At 48.7% G+C, this 20,641-nt stretch overlaps 2 protein-coding genes across 18 annotated transcripts in view; one reads left to right on the forward strand and one right to left on the reverse strand.

The window, feature by feature from the left end:
- The first annotated feature begins 877 nt into the window (after nucleotides 1-877).
- Nucleotides 878-10,604, forward strand: PLAC8L1 (PLAC8 like 1). Its single transcript, XM_036425362.2, has 4 exons — nucleotides 878-1,028; nucleotides 3,932-4,068; nucleotides 8,410-8,546; nucleotides 10,053-10,604. Exons 1-4 carry the CDS (start codon nucleotides 907-909, stop codon nucleotides 10,191-10,193), a joined length of 537 nt encoding a protein of 178 aa, XP_036281255.1. The 5' UTR covers nucleotides 878-906; the 3' UTR covers nucleotides 10,194-10,604.
- Nucleotides 10,605-15,250: 4,646 nt separating this feature from the next.
- SH3RF2 (SH3 domain containing ring finger 2) overlaps nucleotides 15,251-20,641 on the reverse strand; it is a 103,814-nt gene continuing 98,423 nt past the window's right edge. For 14 of the 17 annotated variants that reach the window (XM_036425343.2, XM_036425339.2, XM_045576471.1 and 11 more), the window contains one exon: nucleotides 15,251-15,908. Coding sequence is in view for 1 of the 17 variants with exons in the window: in XM_045576474.1 (XP_045432430.1) it covers nucleotides 15,894-15,908 (15 nt within the window). In the remaining 16 variants the exon portion in view is untranslated. Of the gene's footprint in view, nucleotides 15,909-18,482; nucleotides 18,859-19,814; nucleotides 20,336-20,641 lie in introns of those variants that run through there. The other 3 variants (XM_045576466.1, XM_045576467.1, XM_045576468.1) reach the window with 3 other exon arrangements.

Raw genomic sequence — 20,641 nt, forward strand, 5'->3', positions numbered from 1 at the left:
TCTAGCCCACTGCAGCACATTACTGGACAGGGAGGCACACCTGCACGCAGGAGCAGACTTGACCACGAGCTATGGTCAGGGCTCTTCAATCCGAGGAGGGGAAGTGTGTGGGCCAGAGGCAGGGAAGACTTCTCGGATGAGGTGGGACGTGAAGGGTAAGTAGGACTGGAGGGCAGTGACGCAGAACAGGGCCACATTCCTAGCCTTTGGATCTGGGTGAGGATAGGGGCTTGCAGGTGAAAACACGTGTGTGGCTTGCGTGGGAGATGACGCCAGAAATGGAATGCTTATCTTGGAGGAATGAAGGGAAAAGTTAGAAATGGGTAAGTAAATTGGACTTTATTATAAAGATTCTTGGATTTCAGGGGCAAATGAAAAGTTGGATTTAATCCTCTGGAGAATCACAGCAAATTTTTGAGTGGGAATGAGAGCATGTGTAACTTCATGTCTTAAAGCTGCTGAAATCAATTGATTTCAGAGATAAGGGACAGGGAGAGATAGAAACATCAATGATGAGAGAGAATCGGCCAACTCCTGCACTCCTATTGGGGACCGAGTGTGCAATCCAGACATATGCCCTGATAGGAATCAAACTGTGACCTCCTGGTTCATGGGTCAATGCTCAACCACTGAGCCGTGCCAGCCATGCTGGTTTTTATTTTTATCTTTTTTATTTTATTTTTTTTAACTTACACTACATCTTGAACAGCATCTCTCTTCAGATGAGTAAGACGAACATGCTTCAGTTAGGCGTGTGCCTGTCTTTAAATAATAACACGTCTGTCCTTTGGTGGCTGTGACCTCAGGTTCCAGAATGTCAAGGCAACATTCCTTAGAAGAGCTGTTCCCCTTTGGACTGACCCTGCTTATTGTCCAGGGAAAGGATTGCCCCGTGACCAGAGAACTATGAACTGGTTTGGAAGTGACTTCTCCAGGTTTTCCGAGGATGTGTGCTTTCTCAGTGTGCACTCTCCTCTGTCGTTCTCCCTCTTGTCATCTGAAGATGAACATTTAATTTCCAACTGGAGGTAGGGGTTGGGCGCTTCCCCTCCTTTTCTTACCCCCCTCTCCTCAGCTTCTGCTCTTAGGTTTGGCTGATCAAATCAATCTCGTACAAGGAGCCAGGGGAAACACTGGGCATGGGAAGAAAGAGTTGCTATCACTTCCCGTGTGTAGTTCAAGCGGGGGCACCTGATTAGTTCCTTCTGGCCTCGTGTGGCTCGAGAAAAGAGAAGGGCTGGCTTGGGTGGAAGGGTGTCCCTCTTCAAAAACGTTGAAGCCTGACCAAGTGGAACTATTTCTGAAGACTGCCGGGTCTTTCCACCGTCTGAGACCTGGTGGTAGTGGAACGTTCTCTGGGACAATAGAGCTAACAGTGTGCAGGAAGCTGCAGTAGCTACTTCAGTTTGATCCCTGTGGCGGCCCCTGGATAATTATTCAGTTCTTAAAGGAGCTACCAATGCCTTGTTCACAGAAAGTGCTCAGTGAAGGGTATCTGTGCTCGTTCTTTCTCCTGAGGATGTGTTTTTATTGATTTGTTTAGAAAGTGAGAAAGGAGAAGAGAGAGAGAAACATTGATCTGTTGCCTCCCATACGCTCCCTGACCGGGGATTGAACTTGCAACCTAGGTATGTGCCGTGACCAGGCATTGAACTCATAACCTTCCGGTGCACAGGATGATGCTCAAAACCAACCCAGCCACCCAGCCAGGGCTATGCTTGTTATGTTCATTATGACACTGGAGTTATATATAACCTTGAACTGGAATGTTTTAGCCAGTGCTTGTTAACTCAAATGTCTTAATACAAAATTCACGAAAGAATCTGGGTATAAAGGAAAGAATCTCAGTATTGTATTTCTTGGAGTTCAAAATTAGGTAAAACACCCCCTAAAACCCAACTTTTATTTTCACGAAGGAAAAGCTGTCCTCTTGGTTATGTGGTTTGGAACAGAGAGGAGACAGGCTGCCTCCCTGTAAGGAAAGGTGCTGCTCACGGAATGCCGAGTGAGGCAGAGGCCGGCTGCAGGCTGTCGATGGTTTATTTCAGGGGAAGATGGAATCCAGGGGCTCGGAGCTAAGAAACTCCTGAACCTTGGAGGTAATTGGAAGCTCTTGGCCTCCTGTGGGAAGCGCCACCTTGAGGGCGTCAGCACAGGGGGAGGTGCGCCCGGGCCAGTGGGGGGCGGGTCTGGAAGCTGCAGGCTGCTCTGATGCTTCACCAGCTCACACCCCAGAGCCCTGCCTGCCTGGAGGCTGGGACACAGCGAAGGCCACCTCACTGGTAGCTCTATTTGAGGAGGATGCAAACATAATGGGAGAGACGTGTGAATTCAGTTCGATTCGATTTGACCCAATTCAACAAACACATGCACCCACCTGGTTCGGGGAGCACGCTGGATTCTGGGGCCACCAGAGAGGCGCGTGTGCCCGACCTTGGAGCTCACATGGAAGCAGGACATAAAGTGGTGTAAAGGTAGTTATTTTTCAGGGCCGGTTTGAAGCCCGCACACGTTTCTTAGTGTGGGCTGTCATAGTGAAATGTCACGGGCTGGGTGGCTTGCAGAACGGAAGTTTATTTTCTCACCGTTCTGGAGTCTGGGCGTGCAGCGTCGGGTTGTGGTGGGGACTCTTTCTGGCTGCAGCCTTCTCCCTGTGTGCATATATGGATGGCCTTTCCTGCTCTTCCACGGTCAGCAATCTTATTGGACCAGACCCCACCCCATGCCCCATTTAACCTTCACTGCCCCCGAAAAGCCCTCCTGACAAATACAGTCATGTTGGGGGTCAGCTTCGACATGAATTTGGGGGACACGAATCAGTCCAGAGCAAAAAGGTGCTCACCCACATAATAACAAACATAGTCAAATGGTTCCATACCATACGTTATAGCTCTCTGTTGTTTTTTTTTTTGCAGTAAGCAAAAAACTATTTTTATGATTTTGCTTTTGAAATTATTTGGCTGCGAGTCATTTATGATTGGCTGCTGCTTCTCAGCAGTCCTACATACTTGGGATTTTTTTTTTTTAATGAAAGAATTGTAAGTTGTTTCCAAATGTAATGAAGTATTTGTGAATTCTGAATTTGACAACGAGTGAGAGTGACACAGTGCCAGGTTTTTGTGATTAATGGAGCATTAGCTGATTTCTGTTTTGCAGCTTTTCTGTTCTGGAGCCAGTACTTTTTCCCAGGTCTCACTTTTGGAGGCTCTTGGAAAGCTTGGTAGGCCCCTCAGCATTGCCTGTGCTGCCCAATGGCTAGTGAAAGGGCCCTGCTTTCCACATCTAGACGGGCAGCTCCCAGCCCTGGCCTCCCTGCCCCAGCACAGTCAGCTGTCTGCCCCCGGCTGCCTCACTGCCTAGGCCACAAGCATCCTCTTCCCTTCCAGCCTGCCTCCTGTTCTAGACAATGGCATGCTGGGATCTGAGCGGAGGCCTCTTGCTTCCGAGTTTGTGAACTGAGAAACCCTGAGGAAGTAGACTGGGTCAGTGGTGGGCAAACTCATTAGTCAAAAGAGCCGAATATCAACAGTACAACGACTGAACTTTCTTTTGAGAGCCGAAAACCGACTTCTGGGCATAGGCCACGAAGTTTCAATCACACAGTATGTGCACGCCCGCACGTGGTATTTTGTGGAAGAGCCACACTTCAGGGGCCAAAGAGCCACACGTGGCTCATGAGCCGCAGTTTGCCAACCACTGGACTGGACGATGAGGGTGAGGGACAGGACCTGGACTAATACTGCCATTAATAGCAGTGGGACAAAAGGCCTGAGAAGGCCTGAAGGAGGAGGAGGGAGGCGATGGTGAGGTCGGCTTGGGCATGCCATCCCTGGGCCCGTGTCCCCTCTTGGTGGCTCTGTATTGGCTTCATGGTCATCCTTTGGAGGAGCCGTCTTTGTGTCCTAATTAATCGCCATCCTTGACCCGCCAGGAGCCACGCGCCAGCCCAGGCCGTGGTGAAGCAGCCAGTACGGGGAGCCAGAGGCCGGACCTTGGTCACCACTGTTGTCCGGACCGGCGGGGACTGGAGCACCGGCCTCTTCAGCGTCTGCAGAGACAAGCGGATCTGTATGTTTCCTCCTCACTTAAGTTCTCCTTTACCATTTTCTCTCCTAGGACATCAGTGGGTGGGAAAGTAGCATCAGGGGCAAGGGCAGAAATTAAATGGTCTAGAATAACTGGACTAATCCTCTAGTGACTCAAATGTGCTTCTTGGCAGGGAAAACCTTGCCTTTCGGAGACGTGGATGCTTTCATAGGCTAAGTGGTGACTTAATGATTTTTTTTTTTTAAAGGGCAAAGCACACTGTTGGCAGAGACTCACGAAATGGGCTCCGTCATCTGTGGGAGTGTAAATTGGTACAACCTTTCCAGTGGATGGCTTAGTAATACATGTAAAAAGAACCTTAAGCGATGCATAGCTTTTGACCCAGTAATTACATTTTTCAGGCATTTAGTCTGAGGAAGTAAATCACGAGCAGAGATTTTGCAGCGGCACGAAGCTCTGCAGCATTGGCTATTATAGCAACAATCTGGACGACTCAATATTCAGTGAGGGCATCACACGATGAGTGATTAGACAGCCACGAGAAGTCATGATGGAGAATAGCATCTAATGGGATGGAACGATGCTTGGGATCTATTTTTAAGTTAAAGAAGCAGATTGCAAAACTATGCACCTTCGACACCATTTTGGCAGGGGAGGGATCCTTAAGAAATATATCTGGAAGGATTCAAATACAAATGTTTACAGCCAGTGGCTCCAGACGGTAGGCCAGTGAATCATTTTTATTTTATTTTTGTTTCTCTTTCTCTCTCCGGTATTTCTATGAGGAATGGGCCATACTCTTATAATAAGAGGAAACATTACAAAAGGAGCCGCCTTGATTAAACTTTGCAGACAGCGGTTCACGAGGACCAACAACACTGTCCTCCAGGGGGACTGAGGTTCAAAGCTCAGGGCCTCTATTTTTACCTCAGGACATTCTGGCCCTCCTCAGTGTCTAACTGGACCTGATGCTCTTGCCTTAGGGAGCAATTCGACCACTGAATTTTTCTTGGAGTGTGCATGTGTGAGTGAGTGTGTGTGTGTTTGTGTGTGTGTGTGTGTGTGTGTGTGTGTGTGTGTGTGTGTTTGGGCTTCCCTTTTGAAGGATAAGTATCTTATAATCATCGTAAAAAAGAAAAATACAAACGACTACATGAGGAAGAAGCAACATCCTATACTCTCTGTGCCAGAGATCACCATGGCTACTGTTTTGGTATCTACCCTTCCAGGTTTTTTTTTGCTGTATGTGTGTGTATAGAAGTCACACACACACAGAACTGTAAACACACTGTTTGGCACATTTGTTTTCACAATGTACCTCCAGGTGATTAGACCCTGTCAGCACCTTTGGAGTGAATCACTTAAATTGCTGCATAGATTCCATGGCATGAATGCAGCATAATTTATTCAAAAACTCCCACTGTGGCCCTACGTGTGTTTTCCAGACATTTTGCTAAACAAACCAATGCTCTGTGACTCTCCTCACACTGCTGTCATTGTGCGTGTGCGTGCCTCACCTGTGGGCTAACTGTTGTAAACGGTGCCCTCACATGTGCCATTCTGAACCGTGCTGAGTGCTGGCTGCCACGTGGCTCTCCGCCTGGGAGTGACTCACTGTCGGGTGGATCTTCCTATTGGTAACAAAGGTCTGCAGTTCCCGCCCACCTCTCCTCCACTCACCTCTGGGCCCCACCCTCTAGTTTGTGTAGGCTTGTGATCTGGGCTCCTCTAGGAACTGGAGTGATGAATAAGGAGCCACATCCCATGCCTGGGGGTGGAGCCCATCTCCGAGGACAGGCCAGGGCCACGCAGGCAGTGGGGTGGGCGCTTACAGAAGAGGACAGGTGGGGTTTCTGGTTCACATCCCTTGTGAGCCTAAGCATCTCTCTCTAAACAAAGTGTATGTGGTTTACGCTCTAAGTAGCATATTACACAATTGTGGTGGTGTTTCTTTTTAACTCAAATAGGTCCTAGAGATTTATTTATTTATTTAAATATATTTTATTGATTTTTACAGAGAGGAAGGGAGAGAGTCAGAGAGCTAGAAACATTGATGAGAGAGAAACATCGACCAGTGCCTCCTGCACACCCCCCACTGGGGATGTACCCACAACCAACGTACATGCCCCCGACCAGAGTCGAACCCGGGACCCCTCAGTCCGCAGACCGACCCTCTACCACTAAGCCAAACCGGTTTCGGCAGGTCCTAGAGATTTAACTGTTGGTACTTAATTGATCTTTCATTGCATTCTTTTTTTTTTTTTTAATATATATTTTATTGATTTTTCACAGGGAGAAAGAGAGAGGGATAGAGAGTTAGAAACATTGATGAGACAGAATCATCGATTAGCTGCCTTTTGCACACCCCCTACTGGGGATGTGCCCACAACCAAGGTACATGCCCTTGACCGGAATCGAACCCGGGACCCTTCAGTCCGCAGACTGAATTTGGGAGAGGGACTTTGCACTTCTTGCTGTTGGGATGGGATTAGGGTAGGGTAGGGAGGGACAGGTAGGCTGAGAAGGGCCTTTGATAGGAAGTTTTAGTGCACTAGTGATATGGTATCTCAGCATCAAAAGGCTGTGATCACTACCATTTCACACTCATTATAATGGCTAAAATAAAAGACTGACAAATGTTGGTGAGGAAGCAGAACAACGAATTCTCATACATTGTGGGTGGGAGTGTTAAATGGCACAAAAACTTGGGAGAACACTGCATTTGTTAGTTTCTTGTAGAAGTTAAACATAAATCTACCCCTTGATCCAAGCAATTCTACTTCCAGGGACCCACCCAAGTAGAATGCCCACTAAATATTTGTATATGCATGTTAATAGTACTTATTCATAATAGCAAAAGTTGGAATAATTAATGGGAAAATGGATAAATAACTTGTAGAATATTTATACGTTGGAATACTATCTATAATAATAAAAGCATAATATGCTAATTAGACTGGACATCCTTCTGGATGTCCTTCCTTCCAATCAAAGCCGTAGAGGGGGTGAGAGTGAGTAAGTAGGAGGGGCCGGAGAAGAGGCGGCAGAGGCTGGGGCCAAGGCCCTTGCATGAATTTCGTGCATCAGGTCTCTGGTTCAACAATAAAAAGAATAAACTACAGATTCACATAACAATACTGATGAATCTCAAGAAACAAGATGTTGAAGAAGTTAATTATAAAAGTATACACCATTCCACTTACATGAAGTCCAAGAAGAGGTGAAAGTTACCTTTGGGAAGAGAAATCAGGATAGTGGTGGCCTCTGGAGTTGAGGTAGGGGGAGGGTGCAGGGAGATGGGATCGTCTGGGAAGAGGCACGAAGGAACTCCAGGGTGAGGGCACGTCCTACATGTTCGGTTACTTGGTAGAATATGGTTGTCAAACTCATCTAACTGAACGTTTATGATCTGTGCCCTTTCTTGTATATAAGGTATGCCTCAATGATATATTTGTTGAAAAAATTTTAAAGGTTATGTTTAGCTTTCTTTCTGTTTCATAGTCCTAATTACCTGTATTCACCAAGTTTGTCATCTTTCCGGATGTGAGATGATGTCACATCTTAACTGTACCTCAGGGATTCTTAACCTGAGGCCTGTTGCTAGCTTTCAATGGATCCTGAACCCTGTGGAATTGAATGCACAATTGTGCATGTCATGGTGCAGATATTTTTCTTTTCCCTCGAGGAGCAAGTTCATATTCTCAAAAGGGTCTGTGACCCAAACCTGTTTAAGACAGAACTTCTATGGTAGGTGGTTCATGCAGAATGTGTAGAAAACAGGATCAGTGGTTAAAGATGAATGAATAAATGGCAAAACTGTTCCCAGTTGACGTTCAAAGAACCATGCTTCTATTAGTTTACTGATTCAAACTGGCAGATGTCAGTGGCCCCACTCAACTAGCAACCTCCTTACCTGGGAAATAGAATTAAAGTCTTGATAAGGAGCCGGCAGGATCAATGGACCAGTGATGAGCTTCCACCCCCACTTATATCATACACAGTGTCTATTTTAAATATTGAAATCAGGTAGATAAACATAATAGAGGTGACAGTTGTGATTCAACTGGAAAACATTATTTAATGCTTTCTCTTGACAGGGAAAAACAATTACTGCAGTGGCCGCTAACAGAGCTGTATCAGGTTCAGCTTTGTCAGTGTTTAACAAAGGGAGACAGTTTTGACAGGCCTCAGTCAGGGCGATTTTCATACACTGCGTTTTGAGAATTGGCTCTTCCTCCCCCTGATTGCAGGGAGAAGGGCACAGCGTTAAATTGATGGCACAGGGTGGTAAATGCTCTCTGAGGTGGAAACTTTCTCTGATCGCATCTGAGCATGGCCTTGCTTTTGTGTGGTTATTGACAGGTTTCTGTGGTCTGTTTTGTCCCATGTGTCTCGAGTGTGACATCGCCAGGCATTACGGAGAGTGCTTTTGTTGGCCGTTGTTACCTGGGTCCACCTTTGCACTGAGAGTTGGCACCAGAGAGAGACATAAAATATGGGTAAGTGTGTTTGGATGTATGTGCGAACCTGGGTCTGTGTGGGGACCTCGATGCTTTTCCAACCCGTGTAGGGTATGTCCGAGGGGGACTTACTCCCATGCAGGTAACCGATCAGGGGCCAGACCTGCTCCCCTTGTTGCATCAGGAGAACACTGCAGGTAGAACTGCATCAGCTTTGGAAGATAGATTAGGGCTGATCTGACTTAAAAGGTAGTCTGTATGGCACATGCAGAATTCACTTCCTGCGCAGCAGAGACTGAGTTACAGTGTGGGAGTGAGGACAGGCAGCATACAGATGAAGGTGTGGAGAGTTAAAAAAAGAGCGTCTCTATATATTCATATGAAATGGTCTCTAAGAGATGTTTTCAAGTGAAAAAGAGAGCCCAGCATAGCAGTTTGCAATTATTTACATAAAACACTATCTATGTATGTACCATGTAGACAGAATTCATTTGGGAGTGTAGGTAACAGACTCTAACACTGCCTCCCCTGGACAGGTAACAGTGTCTGGGGACACCTATAGAAGGGTATTTACTTTTTATTTCCTACCCCTTCTTACTGTGGGACCATGTGGACTTATCACCCATCTCAAATAAATAAATAAAATAATTATAAATATTAAGTCCTAAGGGGAAGAAAAAAGATGCTGGCAGAGAAAGCAGTGGTTTCAAATATGAAGCCTGTATCAAAGCCCAAAGAGCAGGCGTTTAATTGCAAGGACTGATTAGCAGTGAGCGGCTTGGGACTTGGGAAAGCCAGTGGAGCTGGGTCCCTGTGTGCTGACTTGGGGGCTTCAGTGGTCCTTGGAAGCTGTGCACGGGATGGGCCACCAGGTAGGATTGTAGAGGCCCTGAGTGATGACTGAGCCTGTGTGGTAGCACAGGTAGCTCTGTGAGGTCTCTGGGGGATGACTGAGCCTGTGTGATTGCACAGGCAGCGCTGTGAGGTCCCTGGGTGATGACGGAGCCTGTGTGGTAGCACAGGTAGCGCTGTGAGGTCCCTGGGCGATGACTGAGCCTGTGTGGTAGCATAGGTAACGCTGTGAGGTCGCTGGGTGATGACTGAGCCTGTGTGATTGCACAGGCAGCGCTGTGAGGTCCCTGGGTGATGACTGAGCCTGTGTGATTGCACAGGCAGCGCTGTGAGGTCCCTGGGTGATGACTGAGCATGTGTGATTGCACAGGCAGCGCTGTGAGGTCGCTGGGTGATGACTGAGCCTGTGTGGTAGCACAGGTAGCGCTGTGAGGTCTCTGGGGGATGACTGAGCCTGTGTGATTGCACAGATAGTGCTGTGAGGTCCCTGGGTGATGACTGAGCATGTGTGATTGCACAGGTAGTGCTGTGAGGTCCCTGGGTGATGACTGAGCCTGTGTGATTGCACAGGTAGCGCTGTAGGTCGCTGGGTGATGACTGAGCCTGTGTGGTTGCACAGGTAGCGCTGTAAGACCCTGGGTGATGACTGAGCCCGTGTAGTTGCACCAGGACAGACACCAGGTCTCCCCGCAGGGCACGCTGTGTGAGGACTGGCTGGCCGTGCACTGCTGCTGGCCTCTGTCCATCTGTCAGGTGGCCCGGGAGCTCAAGATGAGGACCTCCCAACTCTACGAAATCTCAGCGGCCCCTTCAACGAAGGACACCTTGGCTTGACAAAGAAAGCAAGACACTCCTCCTCCCTCCCCCTTGCCCTCCTCTCAAAACCCTCTTAGTAGAGAGATCATTCTTCTTGTTAAGTTTTCACGGAAATAGATGAAAATAAACGATTCCCCCTGCTGTGCTGTCTTGACTGCCGCTGCTGCTTTCCACCTCCCCCCAGTGAAGACTGTTTGTCTAGGCTTGCTGAGCCCGGAGTTTCGGAAGGCTGCATTTTTCATCATCTTCCCACTGCCCTCCTTTCCCGAGGCTGTCTGGGAAGCCGGGAGAATTGCTATACGGCTTCCTTATGCCAAGCCCCCTTCCCCAAAGCACCAGTGCTGGGCAGGAGGTGGTTCATTTTTGTTAGCACCTGGGCTGGGCACACAACGTCATGGAAATACAGAAGCATTATCCCGACTCCTTCATTCCGACCGCATCTTGGTTGTGGCCCATCCTGAACACCTCCCTGGAACTGGCGGGTCCTCAGCCCAGGTGCACCCCTGGTTAGGCAACTGCTCTGGGTTGAGTTGAATTGTGTGCCTTCCCCAAAGATACATTGACGTCAACCCCTGGTATCTGTGAATGGGGCCTTATTTGGAAATAAGTAGACATCATTAAGATGAGGCCATTAGGGTGGACCCTAATCCAATATGATACTGTCTTAGCAAGAGGAGAAGAGAGACTTAGAGACAGAAGGATTGCAGCCAGGACCGTGGGGCAGAGATAGAGTGATGCTGTCACAGCCAAGCTCCACCTGGGGCTACCCGAAGCTGGAAGAGGCGGGGCTTGGGGGGAACTCGCCCAGCCAACCTCTTGACTTTGGACTTCTAGCCCAAGACCCCAGAGAGAGTGTCTGCATGGTGGTACACGTTGCAACAGCCCAGGAAGATAATGCGCCTGCCCTCTACTGTGAATGTAGTGCTCTTGCTTTTGCTGCACAGAACCGTGCTGGGGAGCCTGGCTTCAGAGGCCTGAACTGGCTGCTTCCTGTCCTAAGTGTGTCCCTGGAGGCAAATGATCTCATCTCTTTGTGCCTCAGTTTCCTCATCTGTAAGGTGATGGTTCTAACCTCAAAGGCTAGGAGGGTTCTAAGAGTGAACACAGAGCCTGACAAGCAGCAGGGACTCAGGGCGTGAGCTGTTCAGCAGCTCCCTTGTATTCCTGGCACATTCAACTGCTTTTCCCTCTGCAGCGGCGATATGAAGTTTTAATTAAATTTTAAATTAAAATGGAGCCAATTAAAGAAAGGATATTAAGTAAATAATAATATAATACAGGATGTATTATAGAATTGTACACTTGCAACCTATATAATTTTATGACCCTGTGTCACCGCTATAAATTTAATTAAAAACTTTTTTTTAAAGTAAAAAAAAAAAAAGAATGCTTGGTGGATATGGCAAATATTGTGGTGGTCAAACACGAATGCTGTTGAGTACTTGCCAAGCACCGTTCAAAGCATTCTGCTTGTCTTCAGATGTTTATTCTCCAACATCCCTCAGGTAGGGGCCGTTATATCTTCATTCTCTGGAAGAGGAACCTGAACCATAGGGAGGGTAGGTGACGTGTCCAAGGCCACACAGCTGCCAAGGGATGGGCAGCCAGGCTTTGGAGGTGGCTCTCCTCACCTTTGCACTAAGCAAGCAGAGGCTTCTAGCCAGGAGGCCTGCTGGCCCCTGTGGGCTTGCTCTGCGGAGGTGACTGCCTGGTTAGAGGAAGTGCCTGTCACCGCCCCTGCTCCCCGCCATCCCCACCGAAACGAAGCATTTCCCCTCCCACGGAGTGATTCCTCTCCTTCCAGCCCTCCCTCCTGGATGTCCAGAGGGCTGCCAGGAACCAAAACCCTTTGGGAAAATGAAATGCTCCGTGCTGGCGTTTATGACGAAGCACTCCCCTCTCCCAGCCAGCTCCTAAAAAAACCGGGCCTGAGCGCAGCTCTGTTAAGTGAAATTAAGCTGTTTTATTGTTTCCTACGAAAGCACACACCGGCTTCGCAAGCGTACAGCGGGGACCAACATGTGTCTCTGGCGAAGGAGACTTGGGCAACCTCTCCGCGCGCACAGGACCGCGCCCTCCCGCGTGGAGAGCAGAGGGCATCTCACTCCTCTCGGCGGCTGTGGGGGGTGTGAGCGGAGCCCCCGCCGTCCCCGCTTCCCTTCTTCAGATGGGCCTGGGTGGTAAAAGCAAACTTCACACTTCCTTAGAGCAAACCCTAACAACGGACACCCGGGGCTCTAGAAGCACTGAGTCGGTCCCCAAGTCACAGAGCACATGGACAGTTCTTTAAAACCTGCTGCCGGAGCGGAGGCCTGGAGCAGAGGTGGGGTGAGGGGAAAGGGGGTGTTAGGGCCAACCTCTGGTTTCCTCCACAACAGACTAAGTCCAAGGGGAAAAGGACTTAACAAAGCATGTGGCTCCTTCCCCAGAAAAAAGATGCCCAACACCAGATACTGAAGCGTGAGACGAGGCTGACGTTACACCTCCCATTTCCTCAGACTTGCAGCTAGCTGCCAGTGGTCCATCGCGGAGAGGTACCCAACAGGGAAGGCATGTTCTGTGGGTCTTTCTTCTCGCTAGAAAGTTCCATGTGATTTTCCAAGATGCAAAGTGTGGAACGGGTCTCTGGGGACTCCGTGTGGGTAAACAACGCAGCAGGCAGGGCACAGTCATCCGGCAAAGGGCACATCACAGAACCAGAACCAAGCGGACCAGCCCGCCCACCCTCCCGGCTGCCCAGCGGCTCCTACAGGAGCTGAGCTGTCAGCCCGGGCCTCTGTTTAGGACCAAGAGGTGACAAGTGCGAGTCCTTACATGGCCACTACCCTACAAAATGATTTATATGTTTATATATTTTATTATCTAAGGCTTATTTATACAATAGTCCACAATCACTAGCATATTATATACTCTTTTTATAAACATTATTCGCACACAGATTTCCTCACAAAGGTTCTCTTTTGGTCTATTAAAAACACTGTACTTACAAAAAAAGAAGCAGAGCCACGAAGTTTATAGCTTTTCTGCTTATATTCCCATGGAGGAGCAAATTTTTACCCCTTTCCTCCTTCCCCCTAAACAACACCTTCTCCCCCCGACCCAATGCATAGAAGTAAGAAGCAACAATTCCCAAAGACGAAACTCAGACTTCATGGTTAGCACACTATTCCAGGGTAAACCTTTGCGCTGACCTCATTCTATTTCTTAAATATGTTTTTATCAACTTTAGAAAGAATGGAAGGGAGGGAAGGAGAGAGAGAGAGAGAGAGAGAGAGAGAGAGAGAGAGAGAGAGAGAGAGAGAGAGAGAGAGAGAAACATCGATGTGAGGGAGTAACATTGATCAGCTGCTTCCACACACATTCTGACGGGGGATGGAACCGGAAACCTGGGCATGTGCCCTGACCATCCACCTGAACCACACCGGCCAGGTCCTGGGCTGCCCTCCTTCTAATCATGATAATGCATCCTTGCCTGCTGCCCCAGCACCTCCACCACCTTTTCACTCCTAACTATTGGGAAGCTATAATCCTGGAACTGATAGCCCGGAGGTGAAAACTTTAAGGATATGGGGGAGCTTTTCTTAAGCTTCTGGGTTTGGATGGGAAGAAATCAGAGTCTTCATTTTGTGTTTTGAAGAAAATATTTGGTTGATTGATGACACAGGGGCAAGGGAGACTTTCCATCCTAAACTCTAGGAAGTTCCCGAGACGTAACACGCAGCCGGTGTGGAAGGGAGGGTGGTGGTTTCCAGCTGCTCTGAGGAGGAGAGGGAGAAGCCGCTGTGAGAGCCTGCCCCAGGGCCTGGGAGGCAAGGCAGCATCAGCCAGCGGGGGCTCATGGCTCTGGGGATTAGAAGTTGCACGGTCTCCCTCGGGTTACAGAACTTGCTCATGTGGAGGCAGCGTGCCTCTGCTTAACCTTTCGCTACATCACCCATCAAAGCAAAATCCCTTGCAATGCCGACGTTCTGGCTTTACCCCGGAGAACAGAGTCGTGGAAACCCGTTTCTAGGTAGGCTTCCAGGCCTCTTGGAAGAATCTGAAGGCAGCATCGCTGTCCTCATTGCTGCTGAGTCTAGAAAACCTGGATTCACCCTGGAGGACATGGGACCGGCCTTTTAGTCCCAGGGGTTCAGAGAGAAGGGCTGGCTGACAGTTGGCAGCCCCATCATCGACCACATGTGAGATGTCATCACCGAGTTACCCTGCCTGCTTTCTCACTCACCACTGGGCAGATACAGCCAATGCTTTGGGGCTTCTTGCTGCCCCCAAGGTGAGCTGAGAGAAGGGTGTGGGTAAGTTCCTCATGCTGTGAGGGGACGGGTGCCAGCTTCACGCAGAAGAAACATTTCTGTACCCGCACAATGCAATCCTTACTCTGCTCACGGCTGGGCCGCTGTTTGCTGCTGCTTACGGGCAGGCCTGCATGGCAGACAGGATGCTTCGGTGCCAAGTGATGATGCTGAACTTTAAAACAGCCAACATATCCCAGTGATGCTGCCTTCCTGTCATGGTCTTTGGCAATCAAAGCACGTTGTGCTTTTAAAAACGAAATCCTTACTGACGTCTTTAGGGAGAAGATGAAAGGGTATGGCTCAACGAGTCCCGGGGTATTTGTGAGTTGCATTTATCTGTGTTAGCACAGACAATTTGAAATTGCCTATTTTTTTTGTTTTGTTAATCCTCACCCAAGGATATTTTTCCCATTGATTTTTACAGAGAGTGGAAGGGGGGGAGGGGAGAGAGGAAAATGGGAGAGAGAGAGAGAGAGAGAGAGAGAGAGAGAGAGAGAGAGAGAGAGAGAGAGAGAGAGAGAGAGAGAAACACTGATGTAAGAGAGACACATCCATTGGTTGCCTCCCCCATGGCCTCCACTGGGGCTGGCAATCAAACCTGCAACCCAGCCAGGTACGTGCCCTTGACTGGGAATGAAACCCACAACCCTGGTGCAACACTCTAACTGCTGAGCCACACTGGCCAGAGCTATGATTACAATTATAAAACCCGGGGTAGACTATCTTCTAATGACTTGCCCTTGAAGGTGACTTACTTCTGAACCCAAAATAATGCATTTCTATATCTTTAGACTTGAAATAGCGTCTCTGTGAGCATTGCAGTCTGTGGCATCTCTCTCACAACATCATGGATTTTTCTTGTCTGAGTTTCTTTAAGTGCCAAGTTCTGTTTCCCTGGTCAGGATGTTCATTGTGTGTGTGTGTGTGTGTGTGTGTGTGTGTACAGGATGGAACTGGAATGGGAAGATGGGGATGTGGCAGAGGGAGACAGGAGCTCGGGCGGCAGTTGAGGGGTGAAGGACGGGAACACTGTAGAAGCATTGGCCTCTCCGGCCCGAAATCCCGCAGGCAGGACATTACGTTCCCCCTGTGCTGCTCTAAATCCGCGCTGAGCCAGGCCAGCCGCAGAGCTGAGGGCATTCATTTGTCAGGTCGTGCTGAGGTGAGACACTGGCAAGATCAAGTTTGACTTGGACAACAGAATGTCTGGTGTAACCTGAGACAGCACACGACCTGCTTGTTTTTCTCTCCCCAGGCCCACCGTTACCCTCTGTCTTGGAGGCCAGCCTATTGGTACTCCTGTACTATCCCCGATGTCCAAGCAATATCACACGGTCCACAAACTCTCCATTGAGCAGTTTCCATCCAATCAGATCGTTGGTTCTCGTCAGTGTCCCCGTTGTTGCTAGCTCCTCCGGGAAGATTACCAAGGCAGGGTCTGTGAAGGGGAAAAGGATTTCAGAATCTCTTGTGTGTGCATGCATCCCGGGAAGGCATAGTCCTTTAACATTTTTATATGTCTATATAAGAGAGAGAGAAGCAAAACAGCAAACTGTTCATCTCTAGGGAACCTCGCTGAAGGGCATACAGGACTTCTTTGCACTATTTTAGCAACATTTTTATGTCTGAAATTCTTTCAAAAATAAAAAGTTAAAATCCAAAAGCCACCAGGATTTCTCTGAGGCCTCGAAAATTCTATTCTGATGACCAAGCTCGGCCTGCATTTCTAGCAACCCTCATGTATAACTAATGTCTGCCCTCCCAGGCAGCCCTTGGCCCCTTTTCTCCTCCTGAGGCTAAGAATGGCCACCAGGAAGTGCAGCCAGCACCTGGGGGCCCTGTCCAGGTGAGTGCAGGTCGTTTGAATGTGCATCACAGGAGCGGGCGGCTCCCTGCCACTCGGCTGCCAGTGCTGGGCCCTCTACCCTCTCAGTGCAGATCAAGTCCCAGCTGACCACGCTGAAGGGGACAGGAGAAAGCCAAAAGGATGATGGGAAATGGGTCCAATAACAGAAAGACTTGCCTTCTAAAGACCCAGCCTCAGAGTTTGTCTGCAAGGGAGTTCTCCTGAAAACCCAGCAAAACAGGAGATGAGTGAGAGAAGGAGTTTCCCATCTTCTGCCCAATTTCTTTCACCTGAGGCCTGATTTCTTTTCTCACCTAGGGCTCCTGTTGATCTAACTGGCCAGTTTTCTCCTTGGGAAACTTTGATGACGATCACAGCCTCATTCTTGGCGGGGTGGCACGGGACAGTCAGATCTTGCCGACCAAGTTTATGGGAGCCGCTAATTTTGGGGAGTCTTACCCGAACTCCCACTCTCCAACAGCAGAACAGTGTTCTGTGGCTCCAGAAACACTGAGCACTGAAGGAGCCCGAGCTTTCAAGCAGGCAGCCACATCTGGCTCAAAACTGAGCTCCCGAAGCCTCAAATGCCACGCGCCAGGACTCCCCCGTCAAAGTCCCCCCACGCCAAGAAGTCACACATGATCTCACTCATTTGTGGATTATAATGAACAACATAAGCTGATGAACAAGAACAGATCCAGAGACAGAGAAACATTGATCAGATGCTCAAACCTCAGAGGGAAGGTAGGGGAAGGTGGGGGTAAGGGGAGGGATCAACCAAAGGACTTGTTTGCATGCATATACGCCTAACCAATGGACTCAGACACCAGGGGGATGAGGGCATGAACGGGTTTGGGGTGAGGTGGAGTGGGGGCAATGGCGGGATAAGGACCCATGTGTAATACCTTAATCAGTAAAGAAAAAAAAAAAAAAGAACTCACAGATCTGGAGCTATGCTGTCCTCCCCGTGCACCACCTAATGGGGGCAGGAGTTTCCTCCTGCTATTGGCGCCTTTCAGTCCTCACAGGGGAAGGCGCTGTGTTAGACGGAGCCTGCTTCTTTCCCTGGGCCTAAGCGGGGGATGCTGGGCAGCTGCCTCTGGACATGGCTCAGCCTGTGGGCCCGGGGACGGGCCCTCTTTGCTCTGTGGACCAGGCCTGGCATCCATAGCCGAGATACTGTCCCTCTGAGCCTGAAGGCCAGGTTTTTCGAGATCACTGCCCCTGGATCCCTGGGGAGAGGTGGTGGTTTGTCTGCTCCTTTAACTACATTTATAGTGAGGTAGCATTTCTGAGCGAGTGCAGGGGCAGGGAAGTAATAAGGAGGTAACTGCCAAGCGAAGGCTGGCTGCACATTGATTTGACCTTCCAGGTTGTGCTAAATGATGTAGAAAGAACTTCAATTCCAAGATCGACTGACATTTTAATAGGCACCGAAAACCCCATCAACGGGGAGGCGGAAGTCACCTACAGCCGGCATTGCGCAGGGCTGGGCAGCAGCCCTTGTTAGTGCTGTGTCTACAGGCGGGGCTTGGGGATTAGGCAGGTAATAATTCTTTGTTTATTGAGCATGCCGAGGACAAGCAGAAAACTTGGAGTAGAAAACTCTGATGTCAGCAAGAAAGCTTGCTCCCAGTGTGAGCGAGGTGGCAAGCGGTTAGCAGCGCAGACCCGAGCCAGATTGCCTGGTTTTGTTTCCAAAGTCTAATGCCTGCCTACGTGACCCTGTAGATTAGAAATTATTTAATCACTCTAGGTCTTGGTTTCCCTATTGGTAACCTGGGGATAGTAACAATATTTACTTTGTAAGGTTGCTGTGAGATTAAAAAAAAAAAAAAAAAAAAAAAAAAAAAATATATATATATAATTGATTGTTTTTTTACAAAGAGTAAGGGAGAGGGATAGAGAGAAACACTGAACAGCTGCCTCCTGCACACCTCCCACTGGGGATGTGCCACAACCCAGGGTACATGCCCTTGACCGGAATTGAACCTGTGACCTTTCAGTCCACAGGTCGATGCTCTATCCACTGAACCAAACCGTTAGGGCTGTGGTGAGGTTTTTTAATCAGTCAATGTAAGGAAAGCAATAGAACAGTGCGTGGCCCATAGCAGGGGTCTGTAATTGCTGGCTCAAGAACTTCAACTGTTATTATAAATGAAAAGACATCTTGAAGGTTATTTATTGTGATCCTGCTTCTTGATTATCTCAATGGGAAACCCTTCAGGTGGATACAGATCATCCAACTGACACATTGCCACACTCATTGCTTGTTTCTTTTGTCTTAAAAATCGAAGTCTCAGTTTCCTGAATTGAGTTCTTAAAATCTTACATCCTAACCTAAACAGGAGGATAATGATAGCTCACTATAGTATTTATTTATGTAGTTGTTGTGGGATGGACTTTATTTTTTAATCCCAATTTGTAGATGAAAAAAAAATTGAGATTCAGAGAGGTGAGGTGACTTTCCCAAAGTCACACAGCAAGTCACACTGGAAGTACAAATGAAGTGTTCCGATTCTATAGCCTGGGATCTTAACTGCTGGGCCAGAGAGAAAGGCATGTAGAGAAGCAGGAGGAAAAGGAGAAGGAGGGAGGGAGGGACAGGGAGAGAGACAATAACTGATAACTTGAATGAATAATGGCATGGAAATTCAATAAATATATCCTAATAACAACAAATGAGATGACATTTCCTGTCTTGTCTGCACAATTCCAAACAACCATTTTGACTTGCTTAGAAAAAAAGAAAAGAAGACAAATTGCTCTGACTGGCTGTGCAGCCATTGTTTTAAAGTGCCAGGAGGGCCAATTTCTTCGGAAGAAGGTGAGTTCTTAAGCTCTTGCAGCCCCGGATGCCAGTGTATGAGCTAGGCCCCTTGTTTCAGAGCTGGGGGGCGGGGGGGGGGGGGGGGTGTGGGGGGGTGTGTGCTGGAAAAAATGCTGTGCCATCACCCCCAAGTTCATCCTCCTTATGAAGGCCCTTCTGGCAGGAAGAAGCAGACTCATCCATTGTCCACTTGGTCGTTCAGCACATATTTATTGTATGATCAAAAATGTCTGATTAATGAATGAATTTCCTCAACATGTTGAGCTCAGTCCTATCTGCCTCACCACACTGGATGTCTAGTTTTCTCTTAGCTTTCAAATCTCAGCTCAACGGTCACCTCCTTGGAGAAACCTTTCCTGGCCACCCTCTCTCATAGCTCATACCCCTCAGCCATTCTCCGTCCCATCATCTTGTTTCCTTGACACATGTCACATAGAAATAATTCTGTGTGTTTGCTCATCATTCACCCCCCTTCACGGAGGCAGAGACCCTACTTGCATTGTTCACTGAGGTACTCCAACTGTATGGAACAAAGCCTGGTACACAGTAGATGGTCAGTCAATATTTGTGTAATGAAAATGAATGAGACGACATTGATTTCTGTGCAGGAGGAAGAGTCTGTGACTTTTAAATGGAGATGGAGTGAGAGGCAGCATGTGGGCCTGGAGCCTCTTGGTCATGGTGACATGTCCGGCAGGGGTCTGAGGAACCGGAATGTGCACTTTCTGAATTACAAAGTGTGCCAGGGACCTTTAATTTCTGTTAATTGGCACCAAGGAGGAGGGTTGTTATTGAACTCATCAGCCAGCTGGAAGCCTGCCTGGGTCAGACCTGTTTGCAAATCAGAATGGACGTTTCCAAAGCCTGGTCAACCTTGTGAAGCTGTAAGTCCCCCAGAGGGCGGTACCCGTGTGCTCATGGTGGCATCCAGGGGCACAGACATCCCTAAACTTTCCATCTCCAACCGATGAGGGGGCGAGGTCACGGTGGGGACAGCCAGGAGAGAAAAGACACGTGAGGGTTTTGGCATAAGACACATTTAAAAATAGTTGTCCTTTTGCCGCAGCCCGGGTACCAGCTTATCTGAAAGCCAAGGAGCGTGAAGAAGCTGCGAGTTCAGAGCTGCCCCACTGGTTCCTCACTGTGGCCTCAGGCAGGCGATTTGGTCTTGGAGCTCCAGCTGCTTGGTCTATAAATAGGGGGGGACGACACTTGACTCGTGGGGCTGGTGTGAGGATCCAAGGAGGAAATGTGCATGTAAATAATAATGATAACTGGGGGTACAGAGTGTTTTCTATGTGCCGGGCCCTATGCTAATTGCTTCATGCACGGTATCGCCTCTGACCCCCACCCAGCCCTCAGGGAGAGCACAGTTAGTACCTGAATTTTACAAGGGAGGGAACTACGGCCTGGGGAGGTTACATGACTCGCCTTGGTGACACCGCGAAGTCACCTGACTCGCAGTGCTCTTGTAACCCCCCTCTACTTGGCACTT

This window comes from Pipistrellus kuhlii, unplaced genomic scaffold, assembly GCF_014108245.1.
Source record: "Pipistrellus kuhlii isolate mPipKuh1 unplaced genomic scaffold, mPipKuh1.p scaffold_m20_p_8, whole genome shotgun sequence".
NCBI lineage: Eukaryota > Metazoa > Chordata > Mammalia > Chiroptera > Vespertilionidae > Pipistrellus > Pipistrellus kuhlii.